Source organism: Mustela nigripes, chromosome 1, assembly GCF_022355385.1.
Source record: "Mustela nigripes isolate SB6536 chromosome 1, MUSNIG.SB6536, whole genome shotgun sequence".
NCBI classification, from domain to species: domain Eukaryota; kingdom Metazoa; phylum Chordata; class Mammalia; order Carnivora; family Mustelidae; genus Mustela; species Mustela nigripes.
Genome location: NC_081557.1, coordinates 261599524 through 261620442, shown reverse-complemented (window position 1 = coordinate 261620442; position 20919 = coordinate 261599524). Strand labels below are relative to the sequence as shown.

The window sequence follows — 20919 nt, the reverse complement described above, 5'->3', positions numbered from 1 at the left end:
CCTCCAGTGTTTGTTGATGTCCCAAGACTTCATTTTCAATGACCAACAGTAGGTGAAAATGACAAAACAGTATAGATTCCGTTAATCATTTCTTCTCATACTTATATGAACTGAAAGCACTATTATTGCCTTTTACTGTTAAAAAGCCTGATTATAACCAAATGTAACTTTTTTTTTTTAGAGAACAACTCAATTCTTTATTGAAGACCTATAACATTTTTTATGGGAACCAGAAAAATCTGCATATTGTATATGGACAGGTAAGCCCACCAAAGAAATACAATACGGTTTGATCCCCAGAAAAAAATTCCATGAAGGTATAAAGGAATCAGGATAAGTTGGAGTCCATAATCTAGCAGCACAAGTGGTCTGGACAAACAGGTGAATCTTTGACTTGATCATTATTTTTATTTTTAGGCTTTATCACAAGATCCCTGTCCTGGTACATGTGACTTTTTAAGCAGTTTTAGGGATAGGAAAGCATTTAAAATTATTATAATGAACTATTTACTTTCCATTTTTAAAACAATGTATAAAAATTATTTTGCACAGCAAATCCACCAGAAATCTATCATAATACTTTCTGATAAATGTACCAGAACGTATAGAGAAGGTGGTGTCGTCCCACAGTGACACCATTTGTAATAGAATTTGGAGATATCTTAAGTCTACACCAGTGGGGGATTGCTCAAATAAATATGATACGGATGATAACATAGTTTGATTTGGTCATTAAGATGCATCAGTTAGATTCCAATGGATGTGTACTATGTTAAAACAAATGTTAAGATGTGAAAGAAACAATTCAGAAAAGTCCTGAAACTAGAAAGCATTTTTAGGAGTGCAAATAGCAGGCTGTTTTACAAACTGGCCTTAGATTTTTCTTTTTTCCTCCTCTCCTTCTTTGAATGCTTCATTCTCCATGTCTCTCCGCTCAGTCTTGTAACCTAATGGAGCTCACTTCACATCTTTATGGTATCTTCCTGGTCCCAGGGAACCTTAGGCTTTTCTACCTCTGATTCAAATCTTCAAATTTGATGGTAAAGCATTGGCTTTAGGCTACTGTGATTTGGCTTAAAATTGCTGTTGGGACAGAAGGAAACTTATAAACTACTCTGGCCTTTACTAAAGAAATTAAGTGATTTAGGTCAATTGAACATTTCAGTTATCTTCCCAAATGTAATAGATAGAAGAAGGAAATAACTAACCCCTTTACAAAGAAATGGGTATAAATTTTATTTCAATACTGTCCTATATCTTAGATCTCGAATATATATAATTGCAAAGATAGTTTAGGAAAATTTAATAAAAAGTCAAAACTTTAAAAAATGATTGTTTATATTTTACTTGAAGCTTCTACAAAATTCACGATGTTAAGATATTTGTTTCCTTTAGGAAAATGTTTGAATTCTGATATTACAAACATGATTTGAGGCATGCTCTTTCCAATTCTATGAACAGTGTTCAACTTACAATACAAAAGTCATTTAATTTTTTTTTAATTACATGAAGAGAAGTACACAGTGAGACAATTAAGATTGCTTAATCTTTCCATCTTTACTTACTGGTCAATAAAGTCAGAATTCAGAATTTTCTAAGTATCCTTGGTTACAAACACAGACATTGTTCAAAGGGAAAATATGGAGGATAACATGTAGCTTTCTTCAACTCTGGCTAATTAAGCGAATAATGATTGTGTGCCATGTGCCAGACACTGTTCTAGAAGGTGCAGATACAGCAACGAAGAAACAGGAGAGAATGTCCTGCCGTTCTGCTTCTCACATTATAGAAGACAGACAAGAAACAAAATACGCAATATATCCAATGGTAATAAAGGCTGGGGACAGTAGCAAAGCGGGGATCTAAGTGGGGTGGGGAAGAGGACCTTTCAACCGAAGACTCTGAAGGTTGGGAATAAGCCAACTTTGCAGAAGTCTGTGGGGCCCGCATTCCAAACGGAGACAGCAGCCTGAGTAAGGGGCCAAGCCTGGCTTGTATAATTGATGTAGAACAGGGAAGTCAGTGGAACAGGAACCTTATGAGAATTGAGCATTAGTGGACAACACGGCTAGAGACGTAACTGTGGGAAGGAAAGCACCAGGGTGTGAGGGTCTTGGAGATCATTGTGAAGACCTTAGTATGTGCTTGGAATGAGGTGGAAAGCCACAGAAGAGTTTTGCATAGAACAGTGACATTATCTAAAAAGACTTATTTTAAAAGGATCTCTCTAGCGATGGGGAGTATAGGAAAGGGCAAAGAAGAGAATGAGAAAGGAAACTCTTGCAGTAATCCGAGCAAACAATGACAATGGCGTGGGCCGGTATCATAGCAGTGGATACAGTGAGTGTGGCCACATTAGGGACGTATCGTGAAGGCGGAGCTAATAGGATTTGCTAATGCACTGGATGTTGAGTGCAAAAGAAAGACGAAAGGCGACTCCAGAATTCCTGGCCTGAGCAACTGGAAAGATAGGGTGCTATTTGCCAAGATGGAGAAGACTTGGAGAGGAAAATATTTGTGGGAGAGAGATCAAGAGTTAATTAGGAAGATATTAAATTCGATGTCAGGTAGGCAGTTGGACACCTGGAGTTCAGGGGACAGTTTGGGCTGGGAATACAAAGTTGTAAGCCATTAGTTTAGGTTAATTTAATGTATAGGGATCCTTGAGATCACCAAGGATACTGGCGTAGATCTAGAAGAGAAGAAGCCTACAGATTTAGACGAGATTAAGTAAGTGTATATAAGCCTTCTGTGATCATTTATCTAGTTAATCTCTAAAGGGAGATGCTCTGTGAAATTAAAAACTATTCTGATACTCCTTGCATGAGAAAACCCAGCATTGTCTGATAGCAGTCTGGGGTATTGCTTTTTGGAAGCAAGAATTAGATCATTTTAGAAGAGCGGTTATTCTGTGAATTTTTGCTGTAAGGGATTAGTTGAAGTATAATTAAACAAAGAAGGGTTGCTCTGCATCAATAGCTAAAATGTAGGACCTGCATCATGCGAAAAACAGCTGAGTGGTAACCTGATCTCTCAGTAGTCTGAACCATGGACTCAGAAGTGGGAGAAGGAGCACATTTTTGTTTCAGGAGTGACTCAGAAATAAGTTTATCAGCCAAAGAAATACTAAGTCATAATGATTATTGAGCACTTATTAAATATCGGGTCCTGTGAATCAAGGATTATTATATGTCCCTTCTTCAGAAGCAGCACGTTTAAAGGTGCTCAGCATCTCATCCAAGGTCGCGCAGCTGGGAAGTGGCAGAGCCAGGGTTCGAACACAGGTCTGTCCGATTCCAGAGTCTGGACTTTTCATTACCTTCTCAAATAAAAAGTCATTTCTATTGAGTCATTTACATTTTCTAATTTTTTTTTTCATGTAATAGTAGTTATTGGTTGTTGTAGTTGTTATTGGATGGTTGGAATGTGACTCCTCTTCATTTCAATATTTTTTGAAATTTCTGTAATGACAACATGTTACTTTAATTACAGAAAGGCTTTTACATAGACTAGAGAAAATTGATTTCAAAATAAGTTCTATGGAACAATGCTTTGGTATTAGTATTTACATCTACAGAGTAAGTAAATGCTCACAATTGATTTTTTTAAAAAGATTTTATTTATTTATTTGGCAGAGATGGAGAGAGAGAGCAAAAGCTGACAGAGCAGCAGGGAGGAGAAGCAAGGCTCTCTCCAGAGCAGGGAGCCTGACCACAGGCTCCATCCCAGGACTCTGGGACCATGGCATGAGCTAAAGGCTGATGCTTAACCGACTGAGCCACCCAGGCACCCCTCACAGTACACGTTTGCATAGAATTTCCTTCTTTTGTTATATTTCCTTCTTTGTTATATTTCCAACTTAAAGACTAGTCAAGTGATTCTGACTTTTTTTTTTCAAATAAATACTTTGTTACACATTTAACAATGTTTCCATACATTTTTCGCTCGTTCTGCATAATTGTGAGTTTAAATACTCTATTCAGAAATGAAGAAACAGCCACTAAGTCTTTGAAGAGCTGTCCTCCTGATTTCTAGTTTAGTACAGCTTTTAGTTCTGCTATAATTTGAAGATTACAGAATTCATCTTTGAGCTCATTGAAGAATCATGGAGTTCAGAAAAGCATTTTCCACATACTGCGCCCTCTGGTGGGTATGTCGTTACCCATCAAGTACACCATGACTTGGGTGGTTTTAGCTATTACCTAAAATGAATTATTTTGAGGATAAATTGAAAAACCAAAGAACCCCACTGGAGGATTTATTTTTATTTACTAAGATGTCTTACAGACTTGACTTCTACATTTTCAGTTAAAAGATTTATCTTCTATAAGTAATACAAAAACCATATTTGAGCCAATTGGTTTCTTCCCCAGACAAAAGATGGAGAACCAATCGTTGAAGGAATGTTGGACATTTCCTGGGGAGTAAAACGGCCTATACAACTGAAAATCCAAGATGAGAAGCAAATCCCTTCTTTTACTAAAGTGAAGTCGCCCGATGTCTTTTCCGGAAGGTAAGCTGTCTTTCATGTTTTAACGTCTCAGAAGATGACCCTCATATTTACCTTCCCTTATTGTGTGGACTCTTAAAGATGGGAGCCTGAATGCTTATAATATGATCTCATCTGATCCCCAGCAACTCTGTGAAGTAGGTGTTCAGAGCCCAGGGCTCTGAGAGTTTGGGTAATTTGTGCAAAATCTCCAAATACTGTGTAGCAGACCTCAGGTGTACCCCTCTGCTGTGTTGCTTCTCTCCCAGAAGACTGAATTCCTTTATTAGAAAAGACAAAATATAAAGGCAAGATTCCATTAGGCCTGGTTACCAAAAGGGGATAAAGTGTAAATTTCTCCTCTCCTTGGAACAGAAGGCTCTTCCCGCTTTCTGGAAAGGAGCTTTAATTATGCCCCACCTGATTGTCCTGATCCTGTTCAACAGAGCACAGCAAAGTGCCCCTGAAGTTCAGCAACGGCACAAGGCGATCCTCTGTGTGGGTTTTTTACCCTGAATACAGAAGTTGGGCTGATTTTTTTTTTCATTATCCTCTGCAAATTTTAGAAAAATAAATATTCCGAGAAGGAATCGTACATACAATTTTTTTTCTTTTTTCTTCCTAATTCCCTACTTTCCTTCCTTTTTGATCCTCAACTTTCCAGCTTATCTCCCTGCGGTACATACGTGGAGGTACCGAGCCCTCTCCTTACCCATCCTGCCATGTATAACATCTATTTCCGGATAGGCGCGGGTCCTAGGAAGAGAGGATGAAGAGAGAGCCGGGGCTTTTTCCTTATCTGATCTTCCACCGTAAGCAGGGGGAGCCCACGCATCCACTTGTGTCTGGAAACACCACTGACACCCACTCTGATCTGCACCTGGCCGATCTGTTCAGACACGATGGCCCAGCAGCTCTGGGTGTTTGGCGATCCCCTCTGCATGCCATGCAGCACCTTCCTTGCCTGCCTCCTGGAAAGTCTCCCTGCTTTTTAGCATCCATTTGCCCGACTCCCTTCTCTCAGTCTTTTCAAACTCTGGTCAGGGAACAAGGTAACACATTCCCCAGAAAGCCTTTTCTGACCCTTTCATGAGTATGAGGTGCACTGACAATTTTTCTAGTCACTTCCAAAATACGTCATTAATTGCATTTTATGCACATACCTCTCTGGCCCGCAAGCTTTTTCAGGGTATGGAACATACCTTATTCATCTGTTATCTCGGTACTCCGTAGTGTGCCTGGCACGAGGAAGAAACTCAAAATAGAGTCTTGAATCAAGCCCACAAGCCCGGTACCTCTGCTCTCTTGTGAAAACTGTCTCCATCTACCACTTCTGACTAGTCTCCCATCCAGGCTAAGGGTTGCCAATGGGCGAAGGGTCCAGTGTTCTCGGAAGAGCAGAAGGGAGACCACAGACGTAGGCAGCCTGATGAAGCCGTGCATCCCTCACCTTCAGAGACCAGATGACTGATGGCGCTGTTGATTCTAAATGACTAGGAGCATCCTGTAAAAGGAAAAATTAACCCTGGGCTCTGCGTTGAGATTACTGTGCAAGATATGAATTTGGCAAAATGAGCTATCATCGTTCCTATGCCTAAACACTCATTTCAAAGTTCTCCGAGCAGCCGGTTGCTTTTGATGCATTTTCATTCTTTAAGTCATGAAAACTTAATAAGTATGGAGCATTAAGGGAAGATGTCAAAGAGATGCAGTGAGGTGCTTGAATGATCACGTGAAGTCTTTTTTTGAATGGCTACCCCAAGGTATTTTTAAATTTTCGAATTAAAATTCAAAACGCTTGTTCCTAAAAATCCTCAATTCGGGCACAAGTTTCAAGAAACCAGGTGGGCAGAGTAATACTGATGCCTCTGCATACACGGTGGTAGGTTAGAAACGAATATTCTCATGATGTGCCTTCCATCGACACCAATGGCATTTTTCAGTGTTTATCAGCAAGAACATGGCTGTGAACGAAACAGGAATGATCTTTCATTTCAAGTAGAGAAAGAATTTCCTAGAGAAGTTGGCTTACCCTTTACCACAGCATTGAAACTTCCTGGAACATTCGAAGTGAAGGGCACCCTCGTGGTGTATCAGATCCTTCTGGAGGTCGAGAATGATCAGAAAGAGATGCTGCCCCTCTCACACTCAAGACCAAGATTAGATTCCATGGTGGTCAAGTAGCCAAGAACCTTCCGTGGGAACCAGCTCAACACCCCACAGGAAGGGGCAGCATGATTTACAATGGCTGTTCCTTAGCCTCTGGTTTCCTACAGAACACAGGGCCACCTGAGGACCTATTTTGTGTCAGTCCGGTCCTAGACACAGTCACCCTGGCTGCCACCCATAAGGTGGCATCCACTTAAATTCCGAGCCATGAAGGAAATCCTGTGAGTAAAGGGGTGATTTCCTCATTCTCACTTCTTTTTTTTTTTTTTAAAGATTTTATTTATTTATTTGACAGAGAGATCACAAATAGGCAGAGAGGCAGGCAGAGAGAGAGGGGAAAGAGGCTCCTCGCTGAGCAGAGAGCCCGATGTGGGGCTGGATCCCAGGACCCTGAGATCACGACCTGAGCCGAAGGCAGAGGCTTAACCCTCTGAGCCACCCAGGCGTCCCACCCTCGTTCTCACTTCTCAGGACCCTTTTTCATCCTGGGCTCCTGTCTGTGGGCAGAGCTTCTCCCTCTGCTCCCACCTGGTCCCAGATGGGGGATCTGCAGTGGGTGGACGTGGAGGAGAAGCCGTGGAAGTTGTGTACTCGGCGGTGGGAAGGGCCTCGGTCTGGTCTTTCCATTCACCCACTGAGAGCATCATCAGCTCGTCAGGCTCACTTGTTGTAATTATCTTCGGAATGAGTCACCCTGAGTCAGCTTAGAGGGAGTGGCAGAAGCTTAAATACAAGTCAGTTGGTTTGAACCGTGACCACCTGTGATCCTTTATGGAAACGATCCTGTGGGCGGTACTTTGATCTTTCCTAGTTGGTACAAGTATTTTGTGTCGAAAATCTTCCAAAATTTTTCTCAAAAACAATAACAACCACCCAGCCTTACTGAGGTAATGTTTGCTTGCACCAGTTTTCAGCTCTGTTTTTTAATAAAATCAGCTTTGGCTCATTTTGTACAGATCGTGACAGAATGACATAGAGAACATTTGAATAACCTTAATAATGTAGTTGTTGTTTTTTTTTTTTTCTTACAGCACAGGTAGAAAAATGACCACATTCCATTTGTTTATCAAATTACTACCTCCTTTTTTATTTTGCATCTCCTCAGAAAACCTCCCCACAGTGTAAATTTACCAACCGTACACCCCCGGAAGCAGTCAGAGCCGCACTAACAGTCGTGTGCTTGGGCAAGTTACACTAGGAGACCCGCATCACGTTCCATCCAGTTTTCTTTGAACAGCTCTGGGTAACTGCCCTCAACTATAGTCATGTGCAACAGTCACATGTGGGTGACTTTGAATTACCCAGAGCTCAAAACTGATGCTTTCGGAAGTGGGGCACCTGAGTAGCTCCATGGGTTAAGTGTCTGCCTTCAGCTCAGGCCTGGGATCAAGTCCCACACTGGGTTCCCTGCTCAGCTGGGAGACTCCTCCCTCTCCCTCTGCCTCTCTCTCTCTGCTTGTGCTCTCTCTCACTTTCTCAAATAAATAAAACCTTAAAAGCACAACAAAAGACCCTGATACTTTCTACTAAGATGAGTTAGGGAGCAAAAAGGCCCAAACACTCATATGGTGAGCCATGTTTGTCCCCCTGAATTTGGAACCTTAAAGACAGGCACCACAACTTACTGAGAACACTGCACCTAAGAATTCTCCGAATACAATAGTAACCCAAAGCATGTTGGCAGAAAGAACACCTTTACATCTAAACTCTCCTAAGAGCATGGCGAGCTATCTGTGGAACAATGGATTGTGATGATCTCTACTAATTCTATTTGCACACACATTTTATAGAATCTATATAACCTTGCTTTCAGGTTCTAACTGAATTATTATATCAGATTTGCTTAAAAATCAGTACAGAAAGTATTTAAAACACATACTGACTGTTCTGGTATAAATACAATTTTAATAATATTAAAATTGTTATAATTTAGGGTATGCTTACCTATGGAGCCCCTCAATACTACATTAATACTATAAATCTGAAAAACACCATGAGCCTCATATAAATGGCATTGATGTCCTTACAAGATTTTATTACTTTTCAGGGGAATGACACGCTGGGGGGAATTTGATGATCTTTACCACATTAGTCATCTGGACAGGACCCAGATTCCAGCATCTGAAGCAACAAATTCCCAAGAAGGTAAGTACCAAATTTTTACCTAATGGAGAGACCTTTTTTTAATGTAAGGGGTGAATCTTAAATGTTTCTCTGAAATTTTAACATTTTACACACCACTAATTAATAAATCTCTCATATTAAAAACATCTCTTAGGATCATACTAAAGTTCCTACAGTGCTCATATGATGTTTAAGAACCTTACTTTACTATATAAAAATACAATGATTTTTAAAATTACATCATGTCACTTAGACTTACTAGATTAGCTAATGGTTTAAATAAACGTGTACATAAAATTCTTCAATATTTTCCTGAAGGATTAGGATCATTTGTTATACTCAGGAGCCTTTTATGTTAGACCAATCCCCTCAGGTTGGATTCGACATCTTTTTAGAAGTTGAATGATTTAGTTAGTTAATAGATATTTACATAGCACTCCTTCCCAGAAAGAGGAGGATATACTGGGATCACTGTATTTGAAAGAATTATTTCAAGCACTTATTATTTTTTTAAAGATTTTATTTATTTATTTGACAGAGAGAGAGAGAGAGATCACAAGTAGGCAGAGAGGCAGGCAGAGAGAGGGGGAAGCAGGCTCACCGCTGAGCAGAGAGCCCAATGCGGGGCTCGATCCCAGGACCCCAAAACCATGACCTGAGCCGAAGGCAGAGGCTCAACCCACTGAGCCACCAGGTGCCCCATCAAGTGCTTATTTTAAAAAGAGAAATCAACTTGAACATCAAGTAAGTTCATATCGAACTTGACAAACCAACGGTAAACAGCAGCTTCTACGACATGGGACCTCGGGAGCCATAATGACGACGTAATAGTAGTAATATTAGCAGCTGTCATTTACTAAGACCCTGCTAAGCGTCAGGCCTGATATTGTGTATCTTACATAGATTTGGTTTTCACATAATATATGGAATCCAAGGAGGGAGGAGCTGATGACTGAGGCTGGGAGCAGGGTTCCTCTTTCTTGGGTAGTCCTATTACCAAGCTGATTTTTTTTAAGATTTTATTTATTTATTTGACAGACAGAGAGAGATCACAAGTAGGCAGAGAGGCAGGCAGAGAGAGAGGAGGAAGCAGGCTCCCTGCTGAGCACAGAGCCCGATGCGGGACTCGATCCCAGGACCCTGAGATCATGACCTGAGCTGAAGGCAGAGGTTTAACCCACTGAGCCACCCAGGAGGCCCTATCAAGCTGATTTTAGACCAAAAAGGGTATCCTGCTGACATTAGCCTCATGAATCGATCAACAACTTTCCAATGTTTATTTATTTTTTCCATCACAGTCCTTCCTGCCATCTCCATAACAACCCATATTTAATAACAAACATGATGCTCCTTCCAAGGTTCCCTTATCTTTGTCTAATGGCTCTTGGCATCTTTTATATAAGAGTCCTTCCTGTCTGCCCTTTAAAAACACTCTTCTAGGGGCGCCTGGGTGGCTCAGTGGGTTAAAGCCTCTGCCTTCGGCTCAGGTCATGATCCCAGGGGTCCTGGGATCGAGTCCCGCATCAGGCTCTCTGCTCAGTGGGGAGCCTGCTTCCTCCTCTCTCTCTGTCTGCCTGCCTCTCTGCCTACTTGTGATCTGTCTGTCAAATAAATAAATAAAAATCTTTAAATAAAAATCAATAAATAAAAAATTTAAAAAATAAAAAATAAAATAAAAACACTCTTCTAAACCCAGGGGAAATCCAATGTCCCAGCATCAAAGATACCATAAAAACCTATCGATACCTAAGCACCAGTGCTAGAAGAAGATGAAATATCTCATGCCTATTGGATGACATGCTAATTACAACAGGAATTTTTTTTTAAATCCCAGGGTAAAATGGAATACTGTTTCCTAGTGTTTGAAAACATTATACTTCACTGCTTAGCTACATATTTTCTTATCAAATACATATTAAAATCCACCCAAGGAGGTAGGCGGCTAAATGATGTGGCCTTATAACCTTTATCCTTCCCAGATTATTTATCTTATCACAGTAGCACTCTGAAGCCTTACGCAGGAGAAGAGGCAGAATCCCCGTTGCTCTATCGAACCATGAGTGAAGCTACGCTGGTGAGAAAAAGGATGAAGCCTCCAGCGATGGACCGAAAAGAGAGACAGAAGCACAGGGTCTCCATTAACGGGCACTTCTACAACCATGAAGTGAGTGGTAGTTCCATTCGTGTCATTTCAAATAATGCCTGTTTCTCTAACAATGCCACTCAATTTGACTTACACTTAAAAATAGACACAATAAATAGTAGTCGTCTACTATTTATCACATGCTCTCTATGTGTTAGGCATTCAACTGTTTTAAATTGGATTTTGATGAATTAGCTCAATCTCTAAAACAATCCTATGAAATAGGTACTGTTACTTTCCCTCCCTTACACGCATCCAGTAAGGAAGGTTCGCAGAGGTGACGTCATTTGTTAGGGCACACTACTTTTAAGTAGCAGCTCTGAGCTTGAATCCAGCTTTGTCTGAGCCCAGAACTCCAGTATTAACCAATGCAGGGGGTGAACCCTGGCTCAGGGGCTGGCTGTGTGCCAAGCCCCGGGAATAGCAAGATGGCTCCGTCCAGGTCCCTGCCAGCACGGGGTTGGGTCTCGGGTAAGGAAACCAACGCATCAGCAAATGGCATTAGAATAATGTAAGTGCTACAACAGAGCTGAGTTCAAAGTACATTTGAACACCGTGATTTAAATAAAGAAATAAAGCCAGCTACAGACCTATTATTCCAATAAATCAAATTTCTCCTTTCTCCACGTTCCCTTCCAGGCCTTGTACATATATACATATTTTTTTATGCAAGCGTAGTTGTACTTTAGACATAATTTGTATTCTGATTTTTCACTTAACATGTTAAATTTATGAGCGCCTTTCCACAGTTTTTTAAGGCATTTCACTTTGCTGAAGGTAGGAAATATATCATTTTTTTCCTAGAACTCAAATTTTTCATGTCATGTACTTCAGCAATTATTCATCCATTCATTTAATAAATACTTAAAAAGCACTTACTCTGTGCCAGGTACCATTCTAAACCCTTTAATACGAAGTGTTAACTCGTTCCTCTGAAGCTTTTCTCCTGGAGGGCTTTTCTGCCTGATTCCTTCTACCCTTGGGAACACGGCTGTAGCATGCCTTTGGAGGCTGGTGGGGAGAAACCTCCCTTGTGAATTCTTCGCTCGAATTAGACATTTTTCTGGCTCCAGAATTTCCTCTTAGCCATAAAGTGATATTGATAGTCCCCTATAGTTGCGCAACTACCAATTGCCCTGGTTTCTATGCCTCATAATTACACTGTATCACCATCTTGTGGGGCTGGTTTGTGTTAAAGAAGGCTGTGAAAACCACCCTGTTCCAGACGAGCAGCTTCCAGACAGGCCCTCCTCCCCGTGCGAAGAATGACATTGGCCCTAAGTTGGCAGCACCGCGTAAGGTCTACATGCTTGGGTGCTGCAGCCCGACCACCCGCTTTCCAGTTCTTGCTGAGCAAAGTTACAACATACCTCCATCACTTAGCTGTCATTCCTTTATCCTTCCCACTTTGCAAGGTGGATGGGACTAAAAGGAATGAGGTAAGCTAAGCACTCAGCACAATGGCCCAAAAGAAGAATGTGATTTACATTAGCTTTATTGTTGTTGGTTAAAAGAGATCCAGCTGGAATGACACCGAGGTCCTGCAGATGCCTTTCGCTGCAATTTAATAAGTCAAGAAAACAGAACAAACCTCCAAGCCCAAAAAGAACTCTATCTGTGGATGTGCCATCAGCGGCATCTAGGAATTTAAATTGATAGAGTCGTAAGATGTGTTTTTATGTCACAAAACCCCACGAGAACACCAGTATCGTTAGGACATGAACAACACCCATATTAGAGGCTCAGATGATGACATCTGTACATAAGTTAAACTACTGACTTGACCTGTGGTGTATTTCTATGTGTACAATAATAATAAATGATTTTCTTCCTATTGTGTGTTTTGGCCAACAAAACTGATCTAAACCTCTGACAAACACGATTCCAAATTCATTGTATGTTGGCAGTTTGGCAGGGCTCTTGGAGACCATCTAGTCCCACTCTCTTATTTTATAAATGAAATCCTAAAGAAGACTCTTCAGGCCTTAACGTCTAGTGGGTTGACACAGTTGAAGTTGTAAGACATTATGATCTAGGTCTCCGAGTCCTGATCTTCTGCTGTTGCCAAACTCCATGAAGATTCTTCCTATAAACAAAATCAAATCACATATGTTACCTACCCTCCCCTTGGTGCCAGACGATATATGGGTCTCCGGGTGCCATCGAGCTCATCAGCACAGGTCGTATGTGACACACAGTGACTCATCAATGCCTCACAATGTGCACAAACATTGAATTCTCTCATCTTTAGCAAGGGTTTATTCCAGACATCCTCCATACATCTACTTTGAAAAATTATTTCCGTCTCCATATTTCTATTCATGGAGATGCTATGAATATACGCACTTTATGACATTTGCTTACCAATTTCCCAGTATAAGGCTCATCTAACGTTCCATCGAGACCTAGACCCCAAAACCCAACCATCTCTGAACCCACCTCATTTCTAGAGTCTGGGAACACTATTCATGTTACTTTTCATTTGTGTTTAGGTATAGTTGATTAAAATCTTGAACCACAGGGGAGAATGGTATGATTATCTAGTGAAAATGTTTTGAACATCCTCAAATGATGTTTTACCTAACTTACTCTAGAAACAATGTAAAGCTGCTTAAAAAGATACATGATATCCCAACAATAACAAAGAAAGCGAGCACAAGAGAACAAAATTTTTTAAACTGGTGATTTGGGATTTTTTTTTTCCTTTGCGCATAATAAGGCCAGGTTCAACATGTTGATTCTTGTTAGTTTGATGTAATTTTAAGAACTTTGTTTTCTTCCCAGACATCGATTTTCACTCCAGCCTTTGGATCAGAAACTAAGGTCAGAATAAACAGTAATATGAGGACTGAAGATGTAATAGAGCAACTTCTCCAAAAATTTAAGGTGAACTTTATTATGAAACTGAGCTATAACTCTCTTGTATATAATTTAACTGTACATACAAAAATTCACTCTTCTGATAAAGACCTATGAACATGTAAATCTAAATTAAGTTGTTCAGTTCTGAAGAATTCTTCTTATGTATCTCACACCTTTTTCTTTTTTTTTTTTTTTTTAGATTTTATTTATTTATTTGATAGACATCACAAGTAGGCAGAGAGGCAGGCAGGGAGAGAGAAGAGAAAGCAGGCTCCCTACTGAGCAAGGAGCCCAATGTGGGGCTCGATCCCAGGACCCTGGGATCATGACCCAAGCTGAAGGCAGAGGCTTTAAACCACTGAGCCACCCAGGCACCCCATCTCACACCTTTTTCTAATTGAGCTTGAGAAATTACACTATTCCTAGGGAGCAGAGAAGTTTTAGTGTATAAAAGTGCAAAATGAAAGTGAGGAAAAAGGTACATAATTTGGGTCTGGTTGGCTTAGAAAACATCTGATAATGACCAGTCAATCAAATATGAAAGAATTCATGTTCATTTATTTTTCTCCATTGACAGATCGAAAATAGTGCCCAAGATTTCGCACTTTACATTGTTTTTGCAACAGGAGGTAAGTTTGATCACTCTTTTTTATAGGATTCCAGCATGTCGTAGTTTTCTGCCTCCGGCTGAGATTCGGTGGAAGAAAGAAAGAAGGAAGGAAGAAAGAAAAGAGGGAAGGTGTTTTAGGTTATTCATGTCTCACAGTTTCAGAGGAAGGGGACTCAGTAATAAGGTATCCCAGAAGAGCTTATAATACAAAACAGTTCGCTTGTTGGCCAGACGTTAAATTACCTGAGTGGCGGTCAGGGCACAGGAGTGCGAGGTGGGGGTGGGGGGTGTCTCTGGGAGGTTCCCAAGAATTGTTCTGAATTGATATTGTTGATTCCTATACCTCTTTCTGTTCGGCTTCCCCTTCTCGTTCTCTTACTGGAGCCATTCATCAGCGCAGACCACTTCTCTCTGATCTTGTTCTTACCGCTTTCTTTGCACAGTTTCTGCCACACTGTAGGAGTGTTCTCTCTCCCTCAGTGGAAGAAAATATGCACAACTCGGTGGTAGGGAGCAAAGGTTGGCAGGAAGACATTGAAGACATTGGGGAGAGGTTATATGTGGGGTGCTGAGAGCAGGGATGAAAGAAAGACCAGAGAAAAAGCTAAGGCAAGACTGCAATGAGTTTTTTGAAAACCCTAAAACTGAAAGAAATGTATGTTGAATTATAGAAATATCTCCAGTCATAGGCTGAGTATCAGAATGAGCTGGAAATTGAACGGTATAAAAATAATATGTTTCGATGCCAGGACAACTGAAGAAAATGAAAATTGGGTCTTTGAAAATATACAAAATTAAAGCCCTTACAAATTGAGAGCTTAAAATATAAGAAGTACAACTTTTAAAAAATCTAAGGGTGTGTGTGTACAAATATATTCATATTCTACTTGTTTAGGAAAAAACTAAAAGGTATAAAATAAAAAGCAGAAATAGACTATATAAAAATATAAAAGATACAAATAGTAGATTATGAAAACTGTCAGGTAAAAGGTTAATACCTATAATATCAGAGTTCTTGTAAAATGATCACAAAAGACAATTCAATGAAAATAGAACCCACAATGCAATATTATCTCACATTTAGCTGATTGGCAAAATGTTTCAGGATTCTACCTATGTCTGGTGTGGTGGAGGGTAAAAGGATATTTTCATGCAATTCTGGTGAAATATGACTGTCTTTACTTTCTTGGGACTCATTCTAACGTTATTAACATTCACAGGATAAATATCCTTTAACCTGGCAATCCCACTGGTGAGAATCTACTCGACAAAAATAAAAGGACTAGTACCTATAGATTTACGTGCAAGGCTATTTTTAATTAATTAATTAGCTAATAATTAATTAATTAAAGACGAAGTCACCTATTGTAGGAGGATGATTAAATAAGTGGTTATTCCGCAGCCATTAAATGGAGTGTGTTAGATGTATACCAGTTAAATGGACGGAATTTCATAATATCAATTACATGAAAAAATGCAACATGCCTATAAATGTATATACTTTGATCCGATTTTTGTAAAATAATGACAAATCCCATCTTAATATGTAGTATATAAGATTGTATGATCAGGGAGAAAGGTATGAAATAATAAATATCAAATCACAAACATTGATTACCCAGCTAGGAGGAAAAGAGGAACATAAAAGTTAAAAAAAAAAAGATAAATCATTTTTTAAAACATGACTACAATAAAAATAGCAAGTTTCACACGACCCCCCTTATGTATTGTGTGTTTATGTGTGTGCATAAAGACGTATTCTAAGGGATGGCCACATGAAGGGTAAGGCTGATTCTCTCAGAGTTCTGGGATTCCAGGTGATTTTTACTTTCTGCCTTGCACTTGTCTCTATAGTTTCAATTTACAATAGCACGTATGTTTTTTTTTAAACTTTATTGAGGAATAATTGGGAATAATTGACAGATACAATTTTATATAGAGTATGATGACTTGATATACATCAAATGATTGATGTATATTTACATACATTTTACATTACATTTACAAACATTTACATTATGGGATATTACTAAGATCGAGATAATTAACACATCTGTCACATCACATAGTTAAAGCTTTTCACGTGTCTGTGAGAATGCTTCAGATCTACTCTCAGAAACTTTCGAACATACAATACCATAATATTAACTCTAGTCACCAAGCTGGACTTTAGGTCCTCAGAACTTACTCTTCTAATCATTGAAAATTTGTACCTCTTTTCTCTCCCTGGCAGCAGGAGTTATTTTTATAATCGGGAAAGAAAATGTCTATTTTCACTGCAAAAATGTAGGTCTTTAAAATTTTATCTGTAAAAATCACATTTCATTTTATTTTTGGTGTCAAAAACTCTTGTACATAAAATCTAGAACAGAATATTATCATAACTAGCACCTTTTAGGGGTCAGGAACAGAGAAAGGAATGGAGCCTCCAGCACCTGTTTGGTATTAATCTGGAAAATAAAGACGTGTGCATTTTAACACCTTGTATTGACTAAGCCCATGATCTGTAACAGTGTTTTTCAGATTCTAGTGCATTTCAGAATTACCTGAGAAGTTCATTAAAAATACAGATTCCTAAGCCACCCAGTCTGGGAATATGTATTTCTAATACTTACCCCAGAAGCAAATTCATGAAGCAAGAAACCTTTCTCTGTGATACTAAGAGTGCAACAAACAGGATGCAAAGCCAAGTTAATATAAGATGTAGAGATCAGAAGAGGATTCTAGTAGGTTAATAAGATGAGCTGAATTATCAGGCTTCTCCCTTGCTTCAGAAATGTAGAGGAATTAAAGTGATGAACTCTGTCCGTGGAAACAAGAGTGGATAATATTACTTTAATTGTGCTCTAGATCCTCTCCAAGTCCCTCCCAGGGGATGAGAACAGTTCTGATTCTTAGACCTGTTAAGGGCCCAAGGTAACTGATTGCATACACGACAATGCAGAAAAGACTAACTGGTCTACCCTTTTCCCTTTCAGTCTATTTCAACATATCAGACAGACTGGAAGTCAGACCATGTCACATCACTTCTCATATCCTCCAGGGGTCTCTCTTCCCACAGGAAGGCCAGAGTTTTATGCTGGTCCCGCTACATGTTCTCTTCAACTTCGAATAACCCTTCCCTCATCTTCATGTTACCCACCATGTTCCCTGGCTCTTCTTGGATAGCATTAGGCATGCAGTGACCTGTAGGGTGCCTGACTTATTTACTTACTCTGACTGGGACACACTTCCCCCAAATAGCTCCATGGTTCCATACCTCATCTCTTTCAGTCTTTATTCAAATATTACGTCTTCAGTGAGGCCTTTCTCAGCCTCCCTATCTGTAATAGTATACCTGTCCTGTGTACACACCTATTTATACATACACATTCTTTCTACCCCGATCCTTGCATTATTTTTCTTCTGAATACTTATCACTAATACATGACACGTTTTACTGGTTTATGTTCCTCAGCATCTGTGTCCTCAGAATGTAAGGTCCACGAGAGGAGTGATTTTTATTCTGCTTTGTATTATAAAGTGCCCAGCACAGAAAACAATGCCTGAAACAGAGTAGGAACTCAAAAAATATTTGAGAGAAGAGGAAAGGAGATGAATGCAAGGGCACTGTGTTCTTCTCATGTTTCATTCTGGTAAAAATAAAATCACGGATGTGAAACTATTTTGACAGAAAGTTGGAAGTGCTTAGATGGGTGGAAATTTGAAGTTCTGGGAATATACCAGATTGGAATTTATTTTCTTTCTCATCTCGTTCTTATGGCAGAATGAATGAAGCCCTCAGATGAATGAAACAATAAAAATACCCATGATGTGAAAAACATAATGAATATATTTTTTCTTAGATTTTATTTATTTATTTATTAAAGAGAGAGAGCGTGTATGAGGGAGGGGCAGAGAGAGAGGGAGAAGCAGACTCCCTACTGAGGAGAGAGCCCAACAGGGGCTCAACCCCAGGACCTGGGACCATGACCTGAGCTGAAAGCAGATGCTTAACTGACTGAGCCACCCAGGTGCCCCTATGAATATATTTTTAAGGAAGATCCAAGGATTGGATTGGGATGAGCAACAAGGGAGTCATTGAAGATAATTACAAAGTTTTGGACCTGAACAACTGGGAAGATGAAAATATAATAACTGAACTAGGAAAGAATCAATAAAAATTTGTTGAATGAATGAGTCATAATTTCTGGGGTGTGTTGCTTGATTAAAGCATAAGTGGAACTGGAGATTTGTCTGATTATCCGAACCAAAGGCAAGGCTGAATTATCTGAGATACAAATCAAATTTAAGAGATAGCAAGAAAAAGGAGTCCATTTGTAGTTTTTTTTTTTTTTAAGGTTTTGATTTTAATTCACTCATTTGAATGAGTTCCTCCTGTTGTATGTTCTTTTTAGGTCTTCTTCCAATGTGAGCTAAAAAAGGAAAATGAATGGATAACCTATCTTTCTTCTCCTTCTCTAGGATGGATTCCTGCCCATCGTTGATTTTTTTTTTTTTTTTTTTTTTTTTCACTTGCAGAGCGGAGACGGCTAAAGAAAACAGATGTCCCGCTACTGCACAGGCTCCTGCAGGGACCTTCCAAAGAGAATGCTCGCATTTTCCTCATGGATAAAGATACAGAAGAAATTAGCAGTGAAGTATGGATGCTGTCACCCTGAATCTGTCTTTGCTTCCTCCTGACTCAGCTCCTCTCGCAGAATCGGCTTCCTTTTTTGTTTCATGTTGTTGTGGTTTTCCCTCCCTTTCCAGGTGGCTCAGTACATTCACTTTCATTTTTCTCTCCTGGAATCCATCCTTCAAAGACTAAATGAAGAAGAGAAGAGAGCGATCCAAAGAACAATAACCAAGTAAGTCAGGAGTGTGCGTGCCGGTGCTTACTCCTTTAACAGGTCCAGTGCACAAAACGTGTTCAATTTTTCATAACTCTCTTTCTCCTTCTCATTTTCAGATTCAGTACAGAAAAGGCTGCTATACTGAAATGTCTTCAAAGTAAACGGGTAGTAAAAACGGAGACAACGGTTTAGCAGTACAAGCTGCAATTGCCGAAACACTTCAGCTGAATCAGGGGGATATTACTATTTGATGAATGCATACATTCGACCCTTGCATTCATTCAAATACATATGAACTTGGATCTGTAGGAAATTGAATGTCGAAAAAGCTTGTCTCCCTTTGAAGCGATGAGGTTAATGAGGGTTCACAGTTGCACTGAAAGGGTCTTGAATTTAGTTTCAGTAACTGAAACAGGCTTGGATACTGTGTATTCCAAATACTTTAATAGTAAAACACACCAATGAACTCAAATCTAAATGGTGTTTTCAGATGTCATGTCACTTGAACTTCTTTTAGCTCAAAGTATTGAGAGAACTCGAGCCTCATCACCGGATTCTCAGAAATGATTCAGAAGTATAAGTTACCAGCTCTCGAAACACAAAAGGAGCACATTTTCACCCAATCAAGGAATTGGAGGGAGACAGTGCTTCGCAGCTCCCTGAAAACTCGAGCATCTTTACAAAATCCAGGACTGTCTTTATATGGTCAGTGGCTTTGGCTATTGGTAACATCAGAGCTATCTGTCCTTTGGGATGGAAACAATTATGGGCCCTGTTAAGAAATCCAAATTGCAATTTTCTCAACCTGAGCCCTTTTAGTCCCTGCTCTGTTCTATTCATAACTTTCCAAAGTATTCTTAAGCATTTTTAAAGTCAGTTGAATTAGTTTTCTTTATTTTTCCAAACAAGTTTACCACAGAGACTTAATATATCTAATCTGCTAGAACAAGATTTGGCCCACAGTAACCATTTGTTGCCGAATGAAAAGATCAGATAATGCAAAATTTGTAGCGGAAGGTAGGCAAGGAATCTGGAGCTCTGTTCTTTTCCTTCAAGACAACTCATTCCAGGAGGTAACTCTCAAGGTACCTCAAAGTCTGCTAAAACCAATTTGAAAACAAACACAGAGAATGCCACAAGTATCCTCTATGATTTTATTTATGAACTCTTTATTAGAATGGAGTTTTATGCAACACTGTTCCGTTCTCTAAACTATGTCCATTTGCATTCCTCTTAAGCATTATATTAAACTGTTTGGGTACATTACATGTACTAAGGGAGAAGGGTTGTCTGTAGTAAGCCCAAGTTGCAAGATTAATTATCAAAATTAAAATGCGACACCTTTTTAAGACAAAGTGTCACCAAAACCGAAACCTAAGCCAGATGAAAGCAAAAGTGTGCTATGACCTTTAAGCTCTAGGAAATCTTTTCTTGAAGAAAACAGAGGCTAGCGTCATTATCTTTCCAGCTCTCAGTTCCTAAGAAAATGGTCTCATCATGCCAAAATGGGGCAAATGAAGATATTAACATTCGGTATACTTTTAAGTCGTGTAAAGTACCTGCCATAAAGGACAGAAGATTAACCATTAATATTTTGAAGCTCTACAAGATGTGTAAGAAAAATACCAAGACGTGGGAAGGAAGGAAGGAAGGAAGGAAGGAAGGAAGGAAGGAAGGAAGGAAGGAA

The 20919-nt window shown here is 39.5% G+C and overlaps 1 protein-coding gene across 3 annotated transcripts in view; it reads left to right on the top strand.

The window, feature by feature from the left end:
- The window catches only part of RASSF6 (Ras association domain family member 6), a 45621-nt gene extending 24730 nt beyond the window's left edge, over positions 1–20891 (top strand). For all 3 annotated transcript variants that reach the window (XM_059396802.1, XM_059396817.1, XM_059396810.1), the window contains 9 exons: positions 182–260; positions 4374–4513; positions 8706–8803; positions 10762–10946; positions 13710–13811; positions 14365–14416; positions 18919–19037; positions 19150–19247; positions 19349–20891. In XM_059396802.1, the coding sequence (XP_059252785.1) occupies positions 182–260; positions 4374–4513; positions 8706–8803; positions 10762–10946; positions 13710–13811; positions 14365–14416; positions 18919–19037; positions 19150–19247; positions 19349–19424 (949 nt within the window). In that variant the 3' untranslated portion in view covers positions 19425–20891. The remainder of the gene's footprint in view (positions 1–181; positions 261–4373; positions 4514–8705; positions 8804–10761; positions 10947–13709; positions 13812–14364; positions 14417–18918; positions 19038–19149; positions 19248–19348) is intronic.
- Positions 20892–20919: the final 28 nt, after the last annotated feature.